Source organism: Giraffa tippelskirchi, chromosome 10 (assembly GCF_054371585.1).
Source record: "Giraffa tippelskirchi isolate mGirTip1 chromosome 10, T2T-mGirTip1v1.2.pri, whole genome shotgun sequence".
In the NCBI taxonomy this organism is placed as follows: domain Eukaryota; kingdom Metazoa; phylum Chordata; class Mammalia; order Artiodactyla; family Giraffidae; genus Giraffa; species Giraffa tippelskirchi.
Window position 1 is genome coordinate 102,587,687 of NC_137284.1, and position 20,340 is coordinate 102,608,026.

Genomic DNA, 20,340 nt, shown 5'->3' on the forward strand with positions numbered 1-20,340 from the left:
ATCTATTTGCCATGAAGTGATGGGACCAGATGACATCATCTTAGTTTTTTGAATGCTGAGTTTTAAGCCAGCTTTTTCATTCTCCTGTGTCACCCTCATCAAGAGGCTCTTTAGTGCCTTTTCCCACCATTATTGTGGTATCATCTGCATATCTGAGGTCATTGGTATTTCTTGCAGCAATCTTGATTCCAGCTTGTGATTTATCCACCCCGGAATTGCACATGATGTACTCTGCATAGAAGTTAAACAAGCAGGGTGACAATATACAGCCTTGGGTTCTAAGAAATAGCACTCCATCTTATACTGTCCTTCAGTTTTGCTTAGGCTAGGCCAAGTTGCTTTTATAATTTACCAAGTATCCTAACCAACATAGCTCTCTGAATTTCATTATTCTTAACCATAAATGGCAATTTTAACACTTATCCTATGTACCTCATGAAGAGAATAAAATAAGATAAAAGAGTCAGAAAGAATCATAAACTTTTAAGAGTTCCTTTAATAATATCCCCAATAAATGGTTGTTCAGCCTTTTTTCTTGACAGGAAATTACTATTTCTTGAGACAATCTGTTCTCTTTTCAGAGTTCTCTGGTTGTTAGAAAACTTATATATACATATACAAAATCAAAAATTTCTTCCCTGTAACTCCATCTCATTTATCCTAATTCTATCCTCTTGAGTCTTACAGAATAAATGCAGTTTCTCTTGTTCAGGCCAGCCCTTGAAGTTTATGAAGATAGCTATCAAATTCTCACCTAAGCCATTTTCTTCTAAAGGCTGAACATTCTCAGGTTGTTAAGTATATGTCAAGATTTCCTCCCGTCAGACTGCCTACAATGACCAAGTTTGGATATATGAGTTGGAGAGAGAAAAAAATTTTGATTAAGGTCTACATCATTGAAAAAAAAAAAGACTTTGTTAATAAGGCCATCAGGCTGTACATTCACATTTTTACAGTGATTTCAAATTCCCAACAGATAATTTTATGATTAAGAAAAAACAGGAATTCCAGGAATCATAAATTATTATGAATTTTTTATTGTATTTACGTGTTTTTATATAATGATGAGTGATCATAATAATAAGCAGTGTATCATTTTTTCTAACAGGATTATTCTAAAAGTTTCAGAGGTTTCCTGTAAAAATAAAGAGAAAAAATGTGGGGCTTCCCTGATGGTCCAGTGGTTAAGAATCTACCTGTCAATACAGGGGAAATGGGTTTGATCCTTGGTATGGGAAGATAACACATGCCAAGGAGCAACTAAGCCCATGCACCACAACTACTGAGCCCAGGCACCTGAGAGCCTGCAAGCCGCAACAAGAGAAGCTACTACAATGAGAAGCCCGTACACCTTAAAGAATAGCAGCCCCTGCTTGCTAAAACCACAGAAACCATGCGTGCAGCAACCAAGACCCAGTGCAGCTAAAAATTAAATAAGCAAATTAATTAATTAATAAAAAGACAAAAAAATGCACATTACAAGAGCATATATTTGAATAACATATAACAATGATCTCTACCTCATAATAGAAAAATATTAAGAAGAGAAAATTAACACTAAATAAACATACAATGAAGCTGACTAAAAAATGAAAATTTCAGTTATCATTCTTAAAACAAATAAACAAAAATACAGAAAACATAAACTGCCCTGATGATCTTGATCTTTGTTTTGTAACACATATTCTAGATGTAGAAAATTTTATTTTCCATTGACTCCCGTTGAATCATTGAGTGTGTCTAAAAGCATCTTGAAATTGAGCATTATGGCACATTAACATCATATAAGCATCTTTATTTATTTTTGTCTGCTTGCTTTGATTTTGGAAACTGATATTGTTTTAAATAATTAAGATATGAGATTTATTTCTAATATGTTGGACTATCCATTGATGATTGTTGCCTGAATCATTTGTTTCACGAAGGATTATTCAGTTCAGTCACACAGTCACGTCCAACTCTTTGTGACCCCACGGACTGAGGAATGCCAGGCCTCCCTGTCCATCACCAACTCCCGGAGCTTACTCAAACTCATGTCCACTGAGTTGGTGATGCCATCCAACCATCTCATCCTCTGCCGTCCCCTTCTCTTCCCGCCTTCGATCTTTCCCAGCATCAGGGTCTTTTCCAATGAGTCAGCTCTTCGCATCAGGTGGCCAAAGTATTGGAGTTTCAGCTTCAACATCAGTCCTTCCAATGAATATTCAAGACTGATTTTCTTTGGGATTGACTGGTTGGATCTCCTTGCAGTTCAAGGGATTCTCAAGAGTCTTCTCCAACACCACAGTTCAAAAGCATCAATTCTTCGGCGCTCAGCTTTCTTTATAGTCCAATTCTCACATCCATACATGACTGGTGGAAAAAAAATAGCTTTGACTATACGGACCTTTGTTGGCAAAATGATATCTCTGCTTTTTAATATGCTGTCTAGGTTTGTCATAGCTTTTCTTCCAAGGAGCAAGAGTCTTTTAATTTCTTGGCTGCAGTGTTTTTAGAGCCCCTCAAAATAAAGTCTCTCACCATTTCCATTGTTTCCCCATCTATGTTCCATGAAGTGACGGGACTGGATGCCATTATCTTAGTTTTCTGAATGCTGAGTTTTAAGCCAACTTTTTCACTCTCCTCTTTCAGTTTCATCAAGAGGCTCTTTACTTCTTCTTTGCTTTCTGCCATAAGGGTGGTGTTATCTGCATATCTGAAGTTATTATTTCTCCCTGCAACCTTGATTCCAGCTTGTGCTTCATCCAGCCTGGCATTTCACATGATGTACTCTGTATATAAGTTAAATAAGCAGGGTGACAATATACAGCATTGATGTACTCCATTCCTGATTTGGAACCAGCCTGTTGTTCCATGTCCAGTTCTAACCGTTGATTCTTGACCTGCATACAGATTTCTCAGGAGGCAGGTCAAGTGGTCTGGTATTCCCATCTCGTGAAGAATTTTCCACAGTTTGTTGTGATCCACACAGTCAAAGGCTTTGGCGTAATCAATAAAGCAGAAGCAGATGTTTTTCTGGAACTCTCTTGCTTTTTCTGTGATCCAACGGATGTTGACAATTTGATTTCTGGTTCCTCTGCCTCTTCTGAATCCATCTTGAACATCTGGAAGTTCATGGTTCACATACTGCTGAAGCCTGGGTTGGAGAATTTTGAGCATTACTTTGCTAGCATGTGAGATGAGTGCAATTGTGTGGTAGTTTGAACATTCTCTGGCATTGCCTTTCTTTGGAATTGGAATGAAAACTGACCTTTTCCAGTACTGTAGCCACTGCTGAGTTTTCCAAATTTGCTGACATATTGAGTACAGCACTTTAACAGCATCATCTTTTAGGATTTGAAATAGCTCAACTGGAATTCCATCACTTCCCTAGCTTTGTTTGTAGTGATGCTTCCTAAGGCCCACTTCACTTCACATTCCAGATTGTCTGGCTCTAGGTGAGTGATCACACCATCGTGGTATCTGGGTTATGAAGACCTTTTTTGTATAGTTCTTTTTTCTTATGAAGTTCTTTTTTGTATAGTTTTGTATAGTTCTTCTGTGTTCTTGCCACCTCTTCCTAATATCTTCTGCTGCTCTTAGGTCCATACCATTTCTGTCCTTTACTGAGCCCATCTTTGTATGAAATGTTCCCTTGGTATCTCTAATTTTCTGGAAGAGATCTCTAGTCTTTCCCATTCTATTGTTTTCCTCTATTTCTTTGCTTTGATCACTGAGGAAGGCTTTCTTATCTCTTCTTGCTATTCTTTGGAACTCTGCATTCAAATGTGTATATCTTTCTTTTTCTCCTTTGCCTTTAGCTTCTCTTCTTTTCTTAGCTATTTGTAAGGCCTCCTCAGACAACCGTGTTGTTAAGTCCTTCCAATTCTGGAAATTTCTTTCATATATTATAAAAAAACAAACAACTTACCCTCAACAACAGTTTGGTTTTCTGAAGTACAGTTAAATCAAGAAAGACAGTGAAAGTTCTAATTCTTTTAATTGACAATTTTAGAATAATGGGTGTATGCCCTAGTTACTTGAAATAGTGTCTAGTGAATTTTTTTTGTTTGTTTGTTTACTTTCGTCTCCCTCCTTTGAAGCATGATAAAGAATTCATAGATTTTTATATACTGAATGTGTTTCAAACAACAGTAATTACTTTTTTACATTGTCCCATCTTTAGACAAAGAGACCCTTTGATTTTGGTTTCAGTCACCTTTGGTTTCAGACACACTTATTTATTTTGAATGGATTCCTTTGTTTGTGTCACAAGATATCACATTTGTCTTATGTATGTATCCTCCCCAGAGCTGAAATCAGACACTCCTCTGAGTGGCCCAGGTGCCTCTTAGTTGAAATTGTATTAAAAATCCACAATGGATGACTTAAGTTATTTCATGTGTAGTAAAAATGAAAGCTTATACATATAAAGTTTTATTCTATGGCAATAACTTTAGAACCTAGTATTTATTTAGGTAATAAATAAAACTGTAATTGCCTGTTTTATTTTTATTTTAAGCTCACTTTCAAATTTCTTATGTAATAGAAGATGTGCATCATTCATTATAAGTATACCTAAATTGGTTAATAACCATATACCAATGTTTAATTTTTCCAGATGGCACAATTTATATTAAAAATTTCCCAAAAATGTTTGTAATGAAGGATATAAAAGAAATCTCAAATGTTTTTATATGTACACAAAAAGAATATCAATTTCATCAGAGTTGCTGTAATAAAAGCTTTGAAAAAACATTCAGAAATGGGATGGGTTTGACGTTAGCTGTCAAGTTAGAGTTTTAACATGGAATAAGTGAAGGGCTATAATTTCAGGTGTTAGTAAACTCTGGTGTGGGAATGCATGATATTCAAGTCAATGAAATGCAAAATGCTATCTGGCAGCAATTTTCAAAGTGAGGTCTGAGGACCCTTGGGATTTTTTGAGACCCTTTTACAGGATTTGCAAGGCCCTTCCTTTGCAACCAGGAATTTGATTGAGGGCCAGTTTTCTCCACTGGAGAAGGAAATGGCAACCCACTCCAGTATTCTTGCCTGGAAAATCCCATGGATGGAGGAGCCTGGTGGGCTACAGTCCAAGGGGTCACAAAGAGTCAGACATGACTGAGCAACTTCACTTTCACTTTCTACATAATATCTTAGCTATTACAACATATCACAACAGACTGAATGCAGAATCAAAATGTGAGCTTCCAGCTCTCTCATGACAGAGAGTAAACCGACTTGTAAAAGACGTGAAGAAACCCATTTTTCTCACTAATTTTTTTTTTTAATGTAGTCACCATTAAAAAATATTCTTTCGGGTAAACAAAATGGGTTTATTATCTTAAAAATGAGTTAATAAACATACATTTACATTTTCTATGTTAATTTTTAATACAGTAAATAGGGATATATGTATCGAGCATAAACAAAAGCTCTTTAAAGTCCTCATTTTTAAGAATGTAAACAATCTTGAAACCAAGAATTTCAAAAACATTTATTTTATGATATCTTGCACTATTTGCTTATTAATTGTAAGTATGTATGAATAGGAATGGACTTCCCAGGTGGTGCTAGCAGTAAAGAACTTGCCAGCCAATGCAGAAGACATAAGAGACGCCAGCCATAAAAAGATGCCCTGGAGGAGTGTATGGCAACCCACTCCAGTATTCTTGCCTGGAGAACCCCATGGACATAGGAGCCTGGCGGGCTATGGTCCATAGGGTCACACAGAGCTGGACATGACTGAAGCTATTTAGCACATGTGCATGCATGAATAGGAATAGACTTGAAATATAAATATATTCACATAATTTATAAACTTTATTTCAAGTTAACTTTGCTTAAATATCTCCTTGCGCATTAGACATGCTCTCTAACCACAGTTTAATTTTGTACCTTAGGAATACATGATGCATTTTCTTCCTGACGACATTAATACTGAACGGAAGGCAATTCCACACAGGAAGCCAAATATCCAGTTTGGAATTTAACTGATGAATTTGAAGAATATGGGATGTTCTGAGGCTTTACCCCATCTTCTTTTTCTTTAAAAGTCTATTTCTTTTTTAAAGACCAGTTTTCTGTTCACAGAAAAATTGAGCAGAAACTACAGAGACCCCACACCTGCACAGCCTCCTCAACTATCAACATCTCAGCACCCAAATGGTACATTTGTTACAACTGAGGAACCCACATTGACACATCACTATCACCCAGTCTGCAGTTTACAGCAGGTTCACTCTTGGTGTTATCCATTCCATGGGGTTTGACTAATGTATGAGGACATGCATCACCTTGATATCATACAGAATATTTTCACTGCCCTAAACATCCTCTGTGCTCTGCCTATTCGTATCTTCTTCCATCATAACCCTTGTCAACCACAGATCAGTTGACTGTCTCCATTGTTTTGCCTTTTCCAGAGTGTCAGATAGTTGGAGTCAAACAGTATACCATAGCCTTTTCAGATTACCTCAGCTTCTTTTTTAGAATTTCTTATTCATACTTTATTTTTAAATATATTTTTAATTGGAGGATATTTGCTTTACAATGTTGTGTTGATTTCTGCCATATGACAATGCAAATCAGCCAAGTAAGTATATATGTATATCCCTAATCTCTTGAGCCTCCCTCTGATCTCACCTCCACCCTAACGCCCACACCACCCCTCTAGGTCATCACAGAGCACCTAGCTGAGCTCCCTGTGCTATACAAAGAGTCCCACTAGCTAATTTACATACGGTAGTGTACATGTGTCAGTGCTACATTCTCAATTCATCCACCCTTGCCTTCCTCCTTGTCCACAAGTCTGTTCTCTATGTCTGTGTCTCTATTCCTGCCCTGCAAATAGGTTCATGGGTACCATTGCTTCAGTTTCTTAAGTACATTTGATGAATCTTAGTGATAGGTCAGAGTTAGCAACTCTTTTTGTATGTTTAATTACATTCCATTATAATAAAAATCACACATACCTGTCTTGTTTGTCCACATACATTCCATTCAAGACTGTCACCTCCTGGTTGCCAGGAACTCCATCTGCTTAATTTGTGGTTGTTGTTCAGTTGCTAAGTGGTATCCAACTCTTTGTGGTCCTACGGACTGTTAGCCTGCCAGGCTCCTCTGTCCACTGGATTTCCCAGGCATGAATACTGGAGTGGGTTGTCCCTTTCCTTTTCCAGGGGCTCTTCCCCACCCAGAGACTGAACCCGAGTCTCCTGCATTGGCAGTTGGATTCTTGATCTCTGAGTCACCTGGGAAGACTCAGGAAATTCTCGAAGTTCTAGCTATCAGGGTCATCTAAGTCTCTTAGTAGGTTTTTAAGCCTTTGGAATTAGTTTTGAACCCAAAGTACCAGAGTGTCTTGTCCTTTGACTTATATTGAACGATTTGCATAGATCAGTTCGTCAGTATCCAGAAAGAGAATAAAGGGAAAACGTTAATTGCAAGTTCCACTTTCTTTGAAGGTTTTAATAACCCAGTTAAGAGTTTGTCATTTGACGGCAAAAGCTTAGATATGAAATTCCAGTTCTTCTGAAGTAAACCACTTGTTCTGGATTATTCCTTTTCCTGTGCCCACTTTAGTAGAAACAACGTCATAATGAGGCTTCCAGAGGGGAGTGTCCCCATAAGATAATTTGTCCCCGTAGCTGTGCACATGAAACAACTGCTGGGGTCTCGGTTTCCTCACCTGTAAACAACGGGAGAGGATGGAGCCACAGTTTCATACATTTTCAACTCTTTGTCGCCCTCTCAGCGGATGTACAATGCAGAGCTCAGAGCTAGCGCTAGGCAAGGGTTATTTTTGATCCGCTGCAGATCCAGGCCGGGTTTTGGCCCTAACCCACGCAGGCATTCGGAAGCGCAGCTCTACCGCCGGGGGCGGCGCTTCGCGTGGCTCCCGCTCGCAGGGGGCGGGGGCGGGGGCGGAGCTTGCCGCCGGCGGAAGGCGGGGCCCGCGCGGGGAAGTCCCTTGCGCTGAGCGACGCAGCTGGTGCGGAGGGCGGGCGTCGGGAGGCGAGTCGGGGGCTGTGAGGTTGGCGGGGGTGGGCAGGCGCGCTGCCGCCGCCGCCACTTGGTAGTCCCCAGGGCTAGGGACCTTTCCCGGGGCGTTAGTCCCAGAGGGGAAGGGCTTGACTGGGAGGCGGAGGGCTGCTTGGCCGCGAGTCCTTGGCCGTGGTCTCGGGCATGTGTGCGTGCGCGTGTTTATCTGAGGCTCCGCGGGGCAGCGGACGCGGCCCCCTCGGCCGCTTCCTTCTCCCGTTAACTCGGGTAGGAAACCGGAGCCGGGGAAGAACTACGCCGGGCCCTGAGCCGGCCAGCCGTTTCCCGCCGGTCGGGCGCCCCATATCGTGTCCTCTCTTGTACCCCCTAGCAAAAGGGACAACTCCGGCCCAGATTCTGGCCGTGAGGGAGCGCTGTGGAGACGCTGGACGTGTCTGGACGTGTTGGGCAGGTGGTGGGAGTTCCTGAGGCTTGAATGTCAGGGTTTTAAAACACGTGTTTGTCATTTTTACTTTTAGGGTTTTGGCCAAATTGGGCGAGGGCACAAAATAACCACTTACCCCTTCTCACCGAGGAAGAACGGGAGAAAGGGTAAGTAAGGAATGATTAACGGTGGAAGCAGCTAGGATTTGATGCAGAGAGAGCGAGCCAGGAAGAGAAGGACTAGATCCAGAACTGTCCTTGCGGGATCTTGGGGCCAAATTCTACCTTTTCAGCAGGAACCCTAGAGCCACCTTCAAGGGTCACAGGCTCCAAGCTCAAAGAGCTTATTTCAGATTTTTCAGAATCTGTAGAGTTAGCTGGGAGTTTGACAGCTGGCATGCGTTGTCTGTCTTGTGGTGGTTATGTAGTTGTCTGCCTCAGTCCCCTTTAGCTCACTTGGACTAATCTCTGAGACTGTAAAATTAAAGCATCATGGCTCTCCGTGATAATTAACACGAAACTCCAAGGATCTTTACATTTAGAACTCCAAAGCATAAAGTTAATAGCGGTATCACAAGTGTTGACGTTCCTTTGGGATCTTCTCTCGAGCTTATAGAGAAAGAAAGGTATTTGGGGAGGGAGAAGTGACCAGACAGGGCCTTTTTCTCTTGACTTTCACTTTGATACCCACCCCCCCAACCCCCAGCGTTCTTTCCACTTCTGAAAAGTTGCCAAACAGCACATTGAGGTTTCTGAAAGTTTGCTGTGATTTTCAGTGTGGGCTCTTTAAAAGATTCTTCTCTGGGACTTTTGCATTCCTTCCCGAATCCACTGCTCCCTCCTCCCCTCAAATTGGTGAAATGAAACACAACTGCTCTCAGAAGTTTGGAAACACTTTATGCATTCCTGATGTCCTATATAAAGAAATGTTTTGAATTCGTTAAAATCCATGTTAGCCACAAGCAAGGAGTTTGTAAGTCACATTCTTGGATGCTTACACAGGAAAATTAGAATGGTCCTCCATGACATCTTGACATTGGTTTCCTGTGTCCTGAACCTGCCTTCTTATTTGTGCTCGAGTGGCAGATGGCCCCTTAATTTACTTTATGAAAAAACAGAAAATAGTTGTGTATTTGTGATAGGTTCATTTATTGATTCAATAGATATTTATCTTTTTTATCAAAGTGCTGAGCACTTTGATGTGAGTAGGATGGGGGGAATGAGGAGAGTATGTTGGAGATGGCCATTTGGGGGCAGACCTTTTACCAGTTTTCTGTGACTTTTCTAAATGTGCTGTGCTGTGCTTAGTCACTCAGTCATGTCTGACTTGCATGCCCATGGACTGTAGCCTGCTAGGCTCCTGTGTATATGGAATTCTCCAGGCAGAAATACTGGAGTGGGTAGCCATTCCCTTCTCCAGGGGATCTTCTAAACCATGGGATCAAACCTGGATCTGTATGTAGATAGATTCTTTACCATCTGAGCCACAAGGGAAGTCCATAAAGTAGTGTGTATATGTCAGTCTTTTTTTTTTTGTGTGCCTGCGTGCAACTTGCAGGATCTTAATTCCCCAACCAGGGATTGAAACCAGGCCTGTGACAATGGCAGCACCGGGTCCTAACCACTGGACCACCAAGGAATTTCTATAACCTCATTTTTTACATTGACATGAAAGAAAGTGTCTTTTATTGGGTTACAAAGATTATATAAGGTTAAAACAAAGTAACTTAAATCTTGGAAGAATAGAAAAGGAAAGGGGTTGGCCAAAAAGTTCATTTGGATTGTTCTGTACCATCTTAGGGATGTTGCAATAGAAAGTTAATCTCAATCAGTGTCAGATGACCGCTGCTTGATAAAATTCTGAGTTTCTGCCTTTTACTTCTATATTCTTGACTGTTTACCACTGCTCTTTGTTCCATTCCAAATCCTATGTAGAAGTAGTGTGCTTTTTATATAGTTTATTAGACATGGATGCGAATCTTGATTTCTTACTGCTGAATATATTAGCTCTGCTGCTGCTGCTGTTGTTCAATTGCCAAGTTGTGTCTGACTCTTTGCGACCCCATGGACTGCAGCACACCAGGCTTCTTTGTCCTTCACTATTTCCCAGAGTTTGCTCAAACTCATGTGCATTGTGTCAGTGATGTTATCTAACCATCTGATCCTCTGCCATCCCCTTCTCTTGCCCTCAATCTTTCCCAGCATCAGGGTCTTTTCCAATAAGTCAGCTATTTGTGTCAGGTGGCCAAAGTGTTGGAGCTTCAGCTTCAGCATCAGTCCTTCCAATGGATATTCAAGGTTGATTTCCTTTAGGATTAACTGATTTGATCTCCTTGCTGTCCAAGAGACTCTCAAGAGTCTTCTCCAGCACCACAGTTTGAAAGCATCAATTCTTTGGCGCTCAGCCTTCTTTATGGTCCAAGCCTCACATCCATACATGACTATTGGAAAAAGCCATAGCTTTGATTATATGGACCTTTGTGGGCAAAATTATGTCTTTGCTTTTTAATACACTGTCTAGGTTTGTCATAGCTTTTCTTCCAAGGAGCAAGTGTTATTTAATTTTGTGGCTGGCTGCAGTCACCATCTGCGGTGATTTTGGAGCCCAAGAAAATAAAATCTGTCACTGTTTCTACTTTTTCCACATCTATTTGCCATGAAGTGATGGGGCTAGATGCCATGATCTTAGGTTTTTGAATGTTGAGTTTTAAGCCAGCTTTTTCACTCTCCTCTTTTACTCTTATCAAGAGGCTCTTTAATTCCTCTTTGCTTTCTGCCATTAGAGTGGTATCATCTGCATATCTGAGATTGTTGATATTCCTCCAAGCAATCTTGATTCCAGCTTGTGCTTCATCCAGTCTGGAATTTTGCATAATGTACTCTGCATATGTTAAATAAGTGGTGTGACAACATACGGCCTTGATGTACTCCTTTCACGATTTGAAGCAGTCTGTTGTTCCATTTCCGATTCTAACTGTGGCTTCCTGACCTGCATACCAGTTTCTCAGGAGACATGTAAACTTCTTTGCCCCTTAACTCTTTGTGTATCAAAACACAACACTGAGTATATTAAAAAGAAAATGTGAAAACAGTGCCTGGCATACACTGTTGACTTCCCTCCCTGTTTCTCTATCTGGTCACAAAACTTTCTTTTGATCTTGCTTGTGATTATAGAAAGCAATCTGGTCCTTACTTTCCTAAACGTGCTAAGCTCCCCAGGTAATTTACATTTTCACAGGAAGTACCTGTTCTATCTGGTCCTCAAATTTCTTGGACAAGGACCAACACCTGATTCTCCCTATCAGATCATTCCACAGCCCTGAGGAAAGAATGTCAGCTTAAAAAGTGAAGGGGAAAGGTGTCCACAAGGTGTTTAAAAAGCTCTGACACTGTTTCCAAAGGGAGAAAGACATACTACCACAGTTAGCTTAAAGTTATGATTTCTATTTCAGAAATGTCTTTGATTTATAAGAATTACAATAAAAATGCTGATGCTTCACATTCATACTGTCATGATTTTGCCAAGTTGTGGGTTTTAACATACAGCTAAGCTGTGTATTTAGTGTAGCTAATATTGCTCTGGAAGCTAAGAGAGAAACAAGTCCCCAGACATCTGATTTCAGACCAGACATCTGCTTTCACTTTGCTAAGGACTACGTTTTGTCAGTAGATTACAGGCATATCAGCTGTACTGCTATAGTCTGTGGTATTTCTATCGTAAGCTCTAGTCTGTAGAGTTTAGTGTGATGTTTTATTCAAATGACAGCACACTGTCAGTGAGCACCTGGTCAGATAAGCACATTTCCCACAAGTATCTTCTGGTGTCATTGTTCTTACAAGTTAACAAGGCAAAGTGGTTTCTATCCTTACTGATTTTTTTTTTTTTTTTTTGTGGAAGAAAATATTCTTAAGGAAAAGCCTCACTGAAGAACCGCTGGTATTCCCCAAATAAAATTTCAAGACCACTTTTGTCATTTTGAACAGTGTCCTTAAAGGGATAGAATAACAGAGTATGTAGATTTCCAGGCCAGGATCCCAAAACTTTGTTAACTCATTGTGTGCCATTATGTATTAGTGGTGCTGTAGACTCTAAACCTGGGGGCTTCCATGGCAGCTCACTGATAAAGAATCTGCCTGCCAAGCAGGATCTGTGGAACCTCTGGGTTGAGAAAATCCCCTGGAGAAGCAAATGGCACTCCACTCCAGTATTCTTGCCTGGAAAATCCGTTGGATGGAGGAGCCTGGCGGGCTACAGTCCATGGGATCACAAAGAGTCAGACACGACTGAGTTACTAAACAACAGCAAGATTCTAACATACGCTTACGATAGTGTTTTGGAGAATAATGTATTCTGAGTTTCTACCTAGAATGTCTGGACCACATCCCTCTCCATTTTGAGGTGGTCAGGGGTGGAGAAATACCCTGGAGGCTGTCATTACTAGGTTCTTGGGCCAGCTCTGTCATTGCTTAGCTGTGTGACCTTGGACACACATTCCTCATCTGTAAAATGGGGTCATTACTTATTATTACTGTGAGATTTAGTGAGTGTTCTTAAATTAATACAATAACTGGTACAGAATAGATTCCTCAGTAAATAGCAGTTCCTTTTCATTCCTCTAGGTCCTGGCCATGAGAACAAAGACTCCCGCTCTCTCTTAGATCTAGGCTTATGATTCCAGCTGAAGGGAATTACCTTGGGAAGCTGGGCCTTAGTGGGATGGGGAAAAGGGTATAGAGAAGCCTGACAAAGGGGAAGAGTGGGAACTGAGAGAGGAAGGTACCAGTCTTTTGCTCAATCCCTGAACTCAGGTTGGTGAATTGCTTGACTCAGAGAAAGAACCACCTTTATCTGACCTTTGTGTTAATCTTTTGTCAGCTGCTCCATTGGAGATGATTAGCTCCTTATTGCCTGCTTAGTCCAATGACAAATTTTTTTCTTTGTCACCTTCATAATTCATGAATAACTATATATTTCTATTTTTTAAAAATGTGTGGGACTTAATCCTGTACTTCCTTAAGATCAGAATTTTTTTTTTTTTTAATGTTTAAAGTCCAGCTGGGGCTTCCCCGGTCACTCAGCTGGTAAAGAATCTGCCTGCAATGCAGGAGACCTGGGTTCGATCCCTAGGTTGGGAAGATCCCCTGGAGAAGGGAAAGGCTACACACTCCAGTATTCCAGCCTGGAGAATTCCATGGACTTTATAGTCCATGGGGTTGCAAAGAGTCGGACATGACTGAGCGACTTTCACTTCACTTGACTTCAAAGTCCAGTTGATCTTGTCCTGTCACTGGTCTGTAGTTCATTAGTTTCTTTTCTTCTTTCTTTTTTCCTTTTTCTTATTCTCAGTATGCTGTGTGCCTTGAACCAGTGCTGAGGATATAAAGTTGAAACGTCACTTTCCTTGACCAAGAAGCTTATAGTCTAGTAGGACAGTAGACATCTTGACCAACAGATGAAACATTGTGTGCAATGTGCTCTAGTGGAGATAGGTACACATGCAAAGCATGCCTAGCAGAAGCGCTTGCTGTCTGATGGCAGTGCCAGAGAAGGGCTCTAGTTGTGGTTGTGTTTGAACTAGGTCTTGAAATCTGAGTAGAGTTGGGCAGAGTGACAAGCAGCTCAGAGCATTTCCAGGTGGAGCTAATAGCATGAATAGTCATGTGGATTATGAGAGCATTGTCTGTTCTGGAACTGTACGTGGGTCATTCTATTAGAGTGTGAAGGGCAAAGTCAGGAGTGAAAGGAGATGCAAGTGGAAAGCTCACTCTGGGTGCATTTGCTATCCCATGCCTTGTAATGAGCTCTGAAGAACTCTGAGTGGAAGATCATCATGAGCACAGAGTGCTGGGTGGCTTGGGATGTTGTGTGATGGGGATGTGGTAAGATTGGGGGCCGGAGCGGACAGTGTGATTATTGTGGATAATATGAGGTTGTGAGCACAGACAAAGGCAGAAGTCATAGTGATGCTCAGAAGTGAGAATGGTTAGGAAAATATTTAGGAAGACGGAAAATTGGCTGGTCTTTGGGTTTGTTTGAATGTAAAGGGAATGGGAAAGTGAGCAGCTAGAATGACTGCCAGATTTCTGGCTCGTGGAGGGATCAGAGCAGAGGAAGCAGTTGTGAGGGGGAAGTTCAGGTTTGAAGACATTGTGTTTACTATGTTATGGGGCATATCATCGGTGAGTTGGAGCATCTTGAAGGATATAGGATCCTGGAGCATCATGAGAGCTGGAGAGAGGCTGGAGACACAGGTTTCTGAGTGCTTGCCTTCTGGAGAGTAGTTGAAAGCCTGGTGAGGAAGAAAATTCTCAGAGAAACTGCATGAAAAGAGAAGAAAGGGCTGAACGTAAGTTTTAGAGGATAAACCAAGTTAAGGACAAACCAAGAGAAAGAAAGATATAAGGATGCTGAAAGGGAGTGACCGGATAGGCTGGGAGAAAAGAAAAAGCAAAACTTTTCAAAATTCAGGGCAGAGTTTCACAAAGTAGAATCCAGTTAAAATTTAAATCAACAAATCATTAAGTACAAAAGATTGTAAAGTGCCTGTTAGAAGTCATTGGTTGGAGCGATGGGCTAGACACTGAACTGCCCTGGACGAAGGGGTGAACAGGAGAAGGGTACTGAGGAGAGAGTTGACAGCCCTGGGTGCCTCCTCAGAGCTTCCGGCTTCACTGGTCTTTAGTCCAGAATTTTAAAAGCTTTGTTGAAAATACAGTTGCCAGCAATCACTGTTCTTTGTCACACTTTCTTGGGAATGAAAATCAGATTGTCCCTTTATTTGCCTAATCTTCCCTTAAAAAAAAAAATCATAACTGATCTTACTCTGAGTATCTCATTTTATCCTATTCATCCTATTCTTTCTTGGGCTAGAGTTCCACCGTTATTGTGTTCTTACCGTATTTGGCCTTTTTGCATACATTATTCTCTAACCTAATGCAGTTGTGTGGGGGGCATGTCCCCTTTCTTTTATTTAAGTTGAAAAATTTCAGAAGAGTGTTTACTAGGAGGCCAAGGGGAAAATAACCATACTAAACATTAAAAAAATCATACCATTCAGCTTTTTAATATCTTCTATCTTCAAGGCTCTAGATAAAAAAATATATTAGATGGAAAAGCTGAATAAGATAGGGACCCTACCCTTAAGGAGCTCCTTAAGAGAATAAAAGAATCCAGTAAGTGAAATGTATGTGTAAATAAATGCCTTGTACACTATATGCTGTTTAGAGGTAGAGTTCAGGGTAATATGGATGCAAAACAATAGGTTTCTTTCTTTGATGTGATCTGGAAGGGTTCATGGAAGATGTGATAACTTGAGTTAAAACTTGCAGTGGAGTTAAGGTATAGAGTGGTGAGGTTCAGGGAGTGGGATAAGGGGAATAAAATATTCCTTGGCTCCAGGAAAGCTGTACAGTGGTTTTGACTTTCCCGTCTCCTCTTCCTTCTTGTACTGCTTCGTTTGTTGCCGGATTTCTTTGTCTTAGGGGATAAGGATATTTTAGCTTACATGGAATTGTTCAGTTGTTAGGTTGTGTCTGACTCTTTGCGACCCCATGGACTGCAGCACGCCAGGCTTCCCTGCCCTTCACTATCTCCCGGACTTTGCTCAAACTCATATCCATTGAGTTGGTGATGCCAAACAACCGTATCATCCTCTGTTCTCCCCTTCTCCTCCTGCCTTCAACCTTTCCCAGCATCAAGGTCTTTTCCAGTGATTTGGCTCTTTGCATCAAAGGGCCAAAGTACTGGAGCTTCAGCTTCAGCATCAGTCCTTTCAATGAATAGTCAGAGTTGATTTCCTTGAGGACTGACTGGTTAGATCTCTTTACTGTCCAAGGGACTCTCAAAAATCTTCTCCAGCACCACAGTTCGAAAGCATCAGTTCTTCGGTGCTCAGCCTTCTTTATGGTCCAACTGTCACATCCATTCACGACTGCTGGACTTGTTCTGCTTTATTTGTTGCAAAGTTTTTTTGTCTTAGGGGATAAGGATATTTTAGCTTACATGGAGAGATACCCACAATTTCTCCTTTTGTGACATAAACTTTCTGTGAATTGATCACCACTGGTTTATTATGTGTGTGTGTGTGTGTATGTGTGTGTGTGTGTGTGTACGTGCTGAGCTGCTTCCGTCATGTCAGACTCCTTGCGACCCTGTGGACCGTAGCCTGCCACGCTCTTCTGTCCCTGAGATTCTCCAGGAAAAAATTCTGGAGTGGGTTGCTATGCCCTCCTCCAGGGAATCTTCCCAACCCAGGGATCAAATCTGAGTCTGTTACATCTACCTACATTGGTAGGTGAGTTCTTTACCGCTAGCACCACCTGGGAAGCCAGTTTTTAATATATTAGATGGTTAAAACAGACCAAAGCAGTTATAATCAGAATTTCTGGAAGATGATCAGAATTTCTGGGGGATGATGTCCAGGTACTGGTAATTTTCAGAGTGCCCTAGGCGTTCAAGGCAGAGAACCATTGACTAAAACATGGGATAGAAGAAAAGGCTGGGATATGGAGCTAAAAAATTGTAGGTTGAATTCTTGCAGTTCCTTTTAATAACTATGTGTCCTTACTTAAGTTACTTAGACTTTCCTAAGCCCCATCATCTTTTGGAAAATGGGGGTGGTGGTATACCTGTCCTATCTGTCTTATAAGATCATGTGAGTCAAAAGGGGCAACTGTGCAAAGGAGCATTGCATGCAGATGCAGTTATAACAGTGAAATGTTCTGTTCACCTTCTTCAGTGGTAGACAGGCTAAGAGCCAGCCACTATGTCTTGCAAGATAGTAGCCATTTGGTGGATTGGGACTTAAGATTTCACCATGATGAGCATTTTGATAATACATTTTACAATGTCTGTGTAATGTTAAAAGTTGGAGACTGAAAGCACAATATCAAATCCTTAAAAAAAAGCAACGAGCAGTTGAGCTTTTCTTAGTGTGATATATGAATTCTGTTTAAAATTATACAAATGTATATTGTGATTAAGATTGTAAAGTGTATAAATATTTTCAGTATCAATGATGAAATTGTTTAGTGTTAAAATTCTATAAATATGTTAGGTTTTTATTAAAAAATCTGTACATTGAAAAAAAAAACCCAGTTCTTTTAGAAGATAGTAAAAACCCCCCAAATACTATGTGCATGCATAGTTGTTTCAGTGGTGTCCGACTCTTTGCAACCCAATGGACTCTATCCCTCCAGGCTCCCCTGTCCATGGGATTCTTGGAAAGTCACAAATTCAATTGTATTGCAGGTCCAGTCATGTCTGTCGAGTTTGTGGAGACATGGCGCTGTGTCTCTGTGCTATGAAAAGCCTAGTGTGTTAGTGCCGGTCATGTGATCGTATAGGAATGATCATTCTTATGGTATTATAAATTATTTTACTTGAGAAGTAGTGTCACTTAACGACAAGGAAATTGAATCTGAAGCCTAGATACTGGCTTCCAAATGTGACTTAAGTGCTCGCTCCTATGACAGGAGGTGAGCTAGCCTCTCTGAGCCTCATATGTAAAATCTGGATGCATTTATTCTCTGTTGCTTTGTAATGTGTCAAAAATTTAGTGGCTGCAAACTGCAGTAATCGTTTATTATCTCATGGTTTCTGTGGGTCTGCGATTCAGGTAGTTCTTGCTCAGGGTCTTGTGAGGTTGTCATCAGATGTCAGGTAAAGGTACAGTTAGTGGAGGACCTGCCTGAGTCTAAAAGATTCTTCCACAGTAGCTTGCTTAGGGGGTTGGCAAGTCAGTGTTGGCAAGTTGGTTTCCCTCCATGAGGAAGTTGGCTTTCCATGGGGCTGTCCCCACTCAGACTTCCCCAGACTGTGATACAGGAGACCAAGGTCTCTTTGGTGTCACCCTGCATCTTTACCCTAGTACTTTGTTGATGCTTAATTGGTATTTCCTAAACTGAGATGGATTGCTGGTGAAGCTCCAGACTTTGTGCCTCCCTTGAAACTTGAGATACAGAAGGTTTGTTTTTGCTTAGGTGTTGGTGGTGGTGATGGTCATGGCTCCTGCCAGAACCACTTTTAAGCCTGTCTTATGGGTCCCTGTATTTGCCGCTAGAGTCCTGAGCCTCTTCCAAATGACTCAGGTGTTTGGGGCTTCCAGTGCTCGGCTTGACCTCCTCCTAGGTAAACGGAGCAAGCCAGTGAGTAGGCAAAAAAGCATCCCCACTGTCTTTTCTGTGTGACTGCTTCAAGATCTAGTTGAACTCCTGCTCAACTTGGTAGCTTATAGCATGTTTCTGACATCTGAGATTAAGAATACCCAGAAGATACAAGTGTACATCTTTCTTCCACATAATAAATCATCAAAATTTAATCTTTGCCGTTTTATCCAAAAGTTTATTCTGAGAGCTAGGTCTTTGGCACTTTGACACACCCACTTTTAGATGTATCTTTCTGTTGAAAAGTGTAGTATTTATGGTTTACTCTTGAAAAATCATCTTGCTGTGACTGAAGGACACATTGTCAACACATTATCAGGATTGAGTTTTGGAACTGTGTTCAGCAAAGACATTTTTTAAAGAAAAGAAATGCTTGTAAGATCATGTTTATATTTTAAGGACAATTTAAGTTCACGTGATTTTTGCATTATGTAGACCCGTAAGTTCAGAGCATCTTAGAATTGTTTCCTCCTCTCTACTCTCTCTTGGGAATTTTTCTGCAGGGATTATTTATCTTCTTAACCACTACCTGCCTTCTCCATCTGTTGTTTCTATTTAATTTTCTCCCTGTCTTTGGACTTAGTCGACCGATGTCATATACGAGGGTGAGCTGCTTGCGAGGGGTAGAGCAATATTGAAAGGAGCAGAGGGTATGTAAGGCAGAATATCTCTGAAGGTTAGGGTTGATGGCCAAGTGTATTTTTTCACTAAATAGGTAAAAGTGGACCACTAAAGCACTGGGGGAAAAGGTTAGAGTTGCTACAGATATTTTAACCTTAATTTTTAAACTACAATTTATTTTTTTTTGGAGTAGTTTTAGGTTCATGGCAAAATTGAGAGGAAGGTACAGAGATTTCCCATATACTTCCCATCCCTACACATGCAGAACTTCTCTCATTATCAACCTTGCTTTCCAGAATGGTACATTTATTACAGTTGCTAAACCTGTGTTGACATGTCATTATGCCTAATGCTCATAGATTATATTAGGATTCTCTCTTGGTGTTATACATTCTGTGGGTGTGGGCAACGTATAATGTCTTGAATTCACTATGGATTCATCACGCAGAGTAATTTCACTGCTCTAATAATCCACTGTATTCCATGCATTCATCCCTCTTTCTAACCCCTGGCAACCACAGATTTTGTTACTATCCGCATAGTTTTGCCTTTACTAGAATATCATATACTTGGAATCAGTGTATATAGTATGTTGCCATTTTGCCTGAATTTTTAGTTTTCCTGGTGTAGCAGATTATTTACAAAGCATTTTGGTATTTTTCCCAAAGCTTATTTGTTTAATAGTTACTTTAATAAGAGTTTTGTTAGTGTCAGATGAGGATACTAAATAACTATTACTTGGTTTGTTAAATAATAACTATTTAGTGTTGCTATTATCAAACAGTAGTTTGAAGCACTTTGTAAACTAATTAGCTTGTATTTTTTATGAGTCTCACTATTCTGGATAAGAAAAGTACTATAATCTGAACAAATAGGTTGTGAAAATACATTAGAATATTAATAGTTTGAGGCATCTTTGTTGTATATGGCTGCATAGCATTAATACTATAAACAATTTATTCAAAATCTTATTTTGAAATTAAAAATAGGCATTAAATGTAAATTTCTAGACATTAAAGTGGTGATATATAGTGAAAAGGATATGGAATGAGGTTATGAAGACTTTTATTCAAATGCTAGCTCTACTGTTATCTATGTGACCATGAACTTTTGGTCTCTGAATTTCATTTTCCTTTTGGGAAAATG

General features: G+C 40.5%; 1 protein-coding gene and 1 long non-coding RNA gene across 17 annotated transcripts in view; one reads left to right on the forward strand and one right to left on the reverse strand.

Moving 5' to 3' along the window:
- The window catches only part of LOC145524595 (uncharacterized), a 63,461-nt gene extending 55,580 nt beyond the window's left edge, over positions 1-7,881 (reverse strand). Inside the window, exon 1 of the long non-coding RNA XR_014067698.1 lies at positions 6,957-7,881. This is a non-coding gene — a long non-coding RNA (uncharacterized LOC145524595). The remainder of the gene's footprint in view (positions 1-6,956) is intronic.
- Positions 7,882-7,945: 64 nt separating this feature from the next.
- IMMP2L (inner mitochondrial membrane peptidase subunit 2) overlaps positions 7,946-20,340 on the forward strand; it is a 917,103-nt gene continuing 904,708 nt past the window's right edge. For 5 of the 16 annotated variants that reach the window (XR_014067693.1, XR_014067694.1, XM_081537155.1 and 2 more), the window contains exons 1-2: positions 7,962-7,998; positions 8,505-8,577. Coding sequence is in view for 3 of the 16 variants with exons in the window: in XM_081537149.1 (XP_081393275.1) it covers positions 8,170-8,437 (268 nt within the window). In the remaining 13 variants the exon portion in view is untranslated. Of the gene's footprint in view, positions 8,438-8,504; positions 8,578-20,340 lie in introns of all 16 variants that reach the window. The other 11 variants (XR_014067691.1, XR_014067692.1, XM_081537150.1 and 8 more) reach the window with 5 other exon arrangements.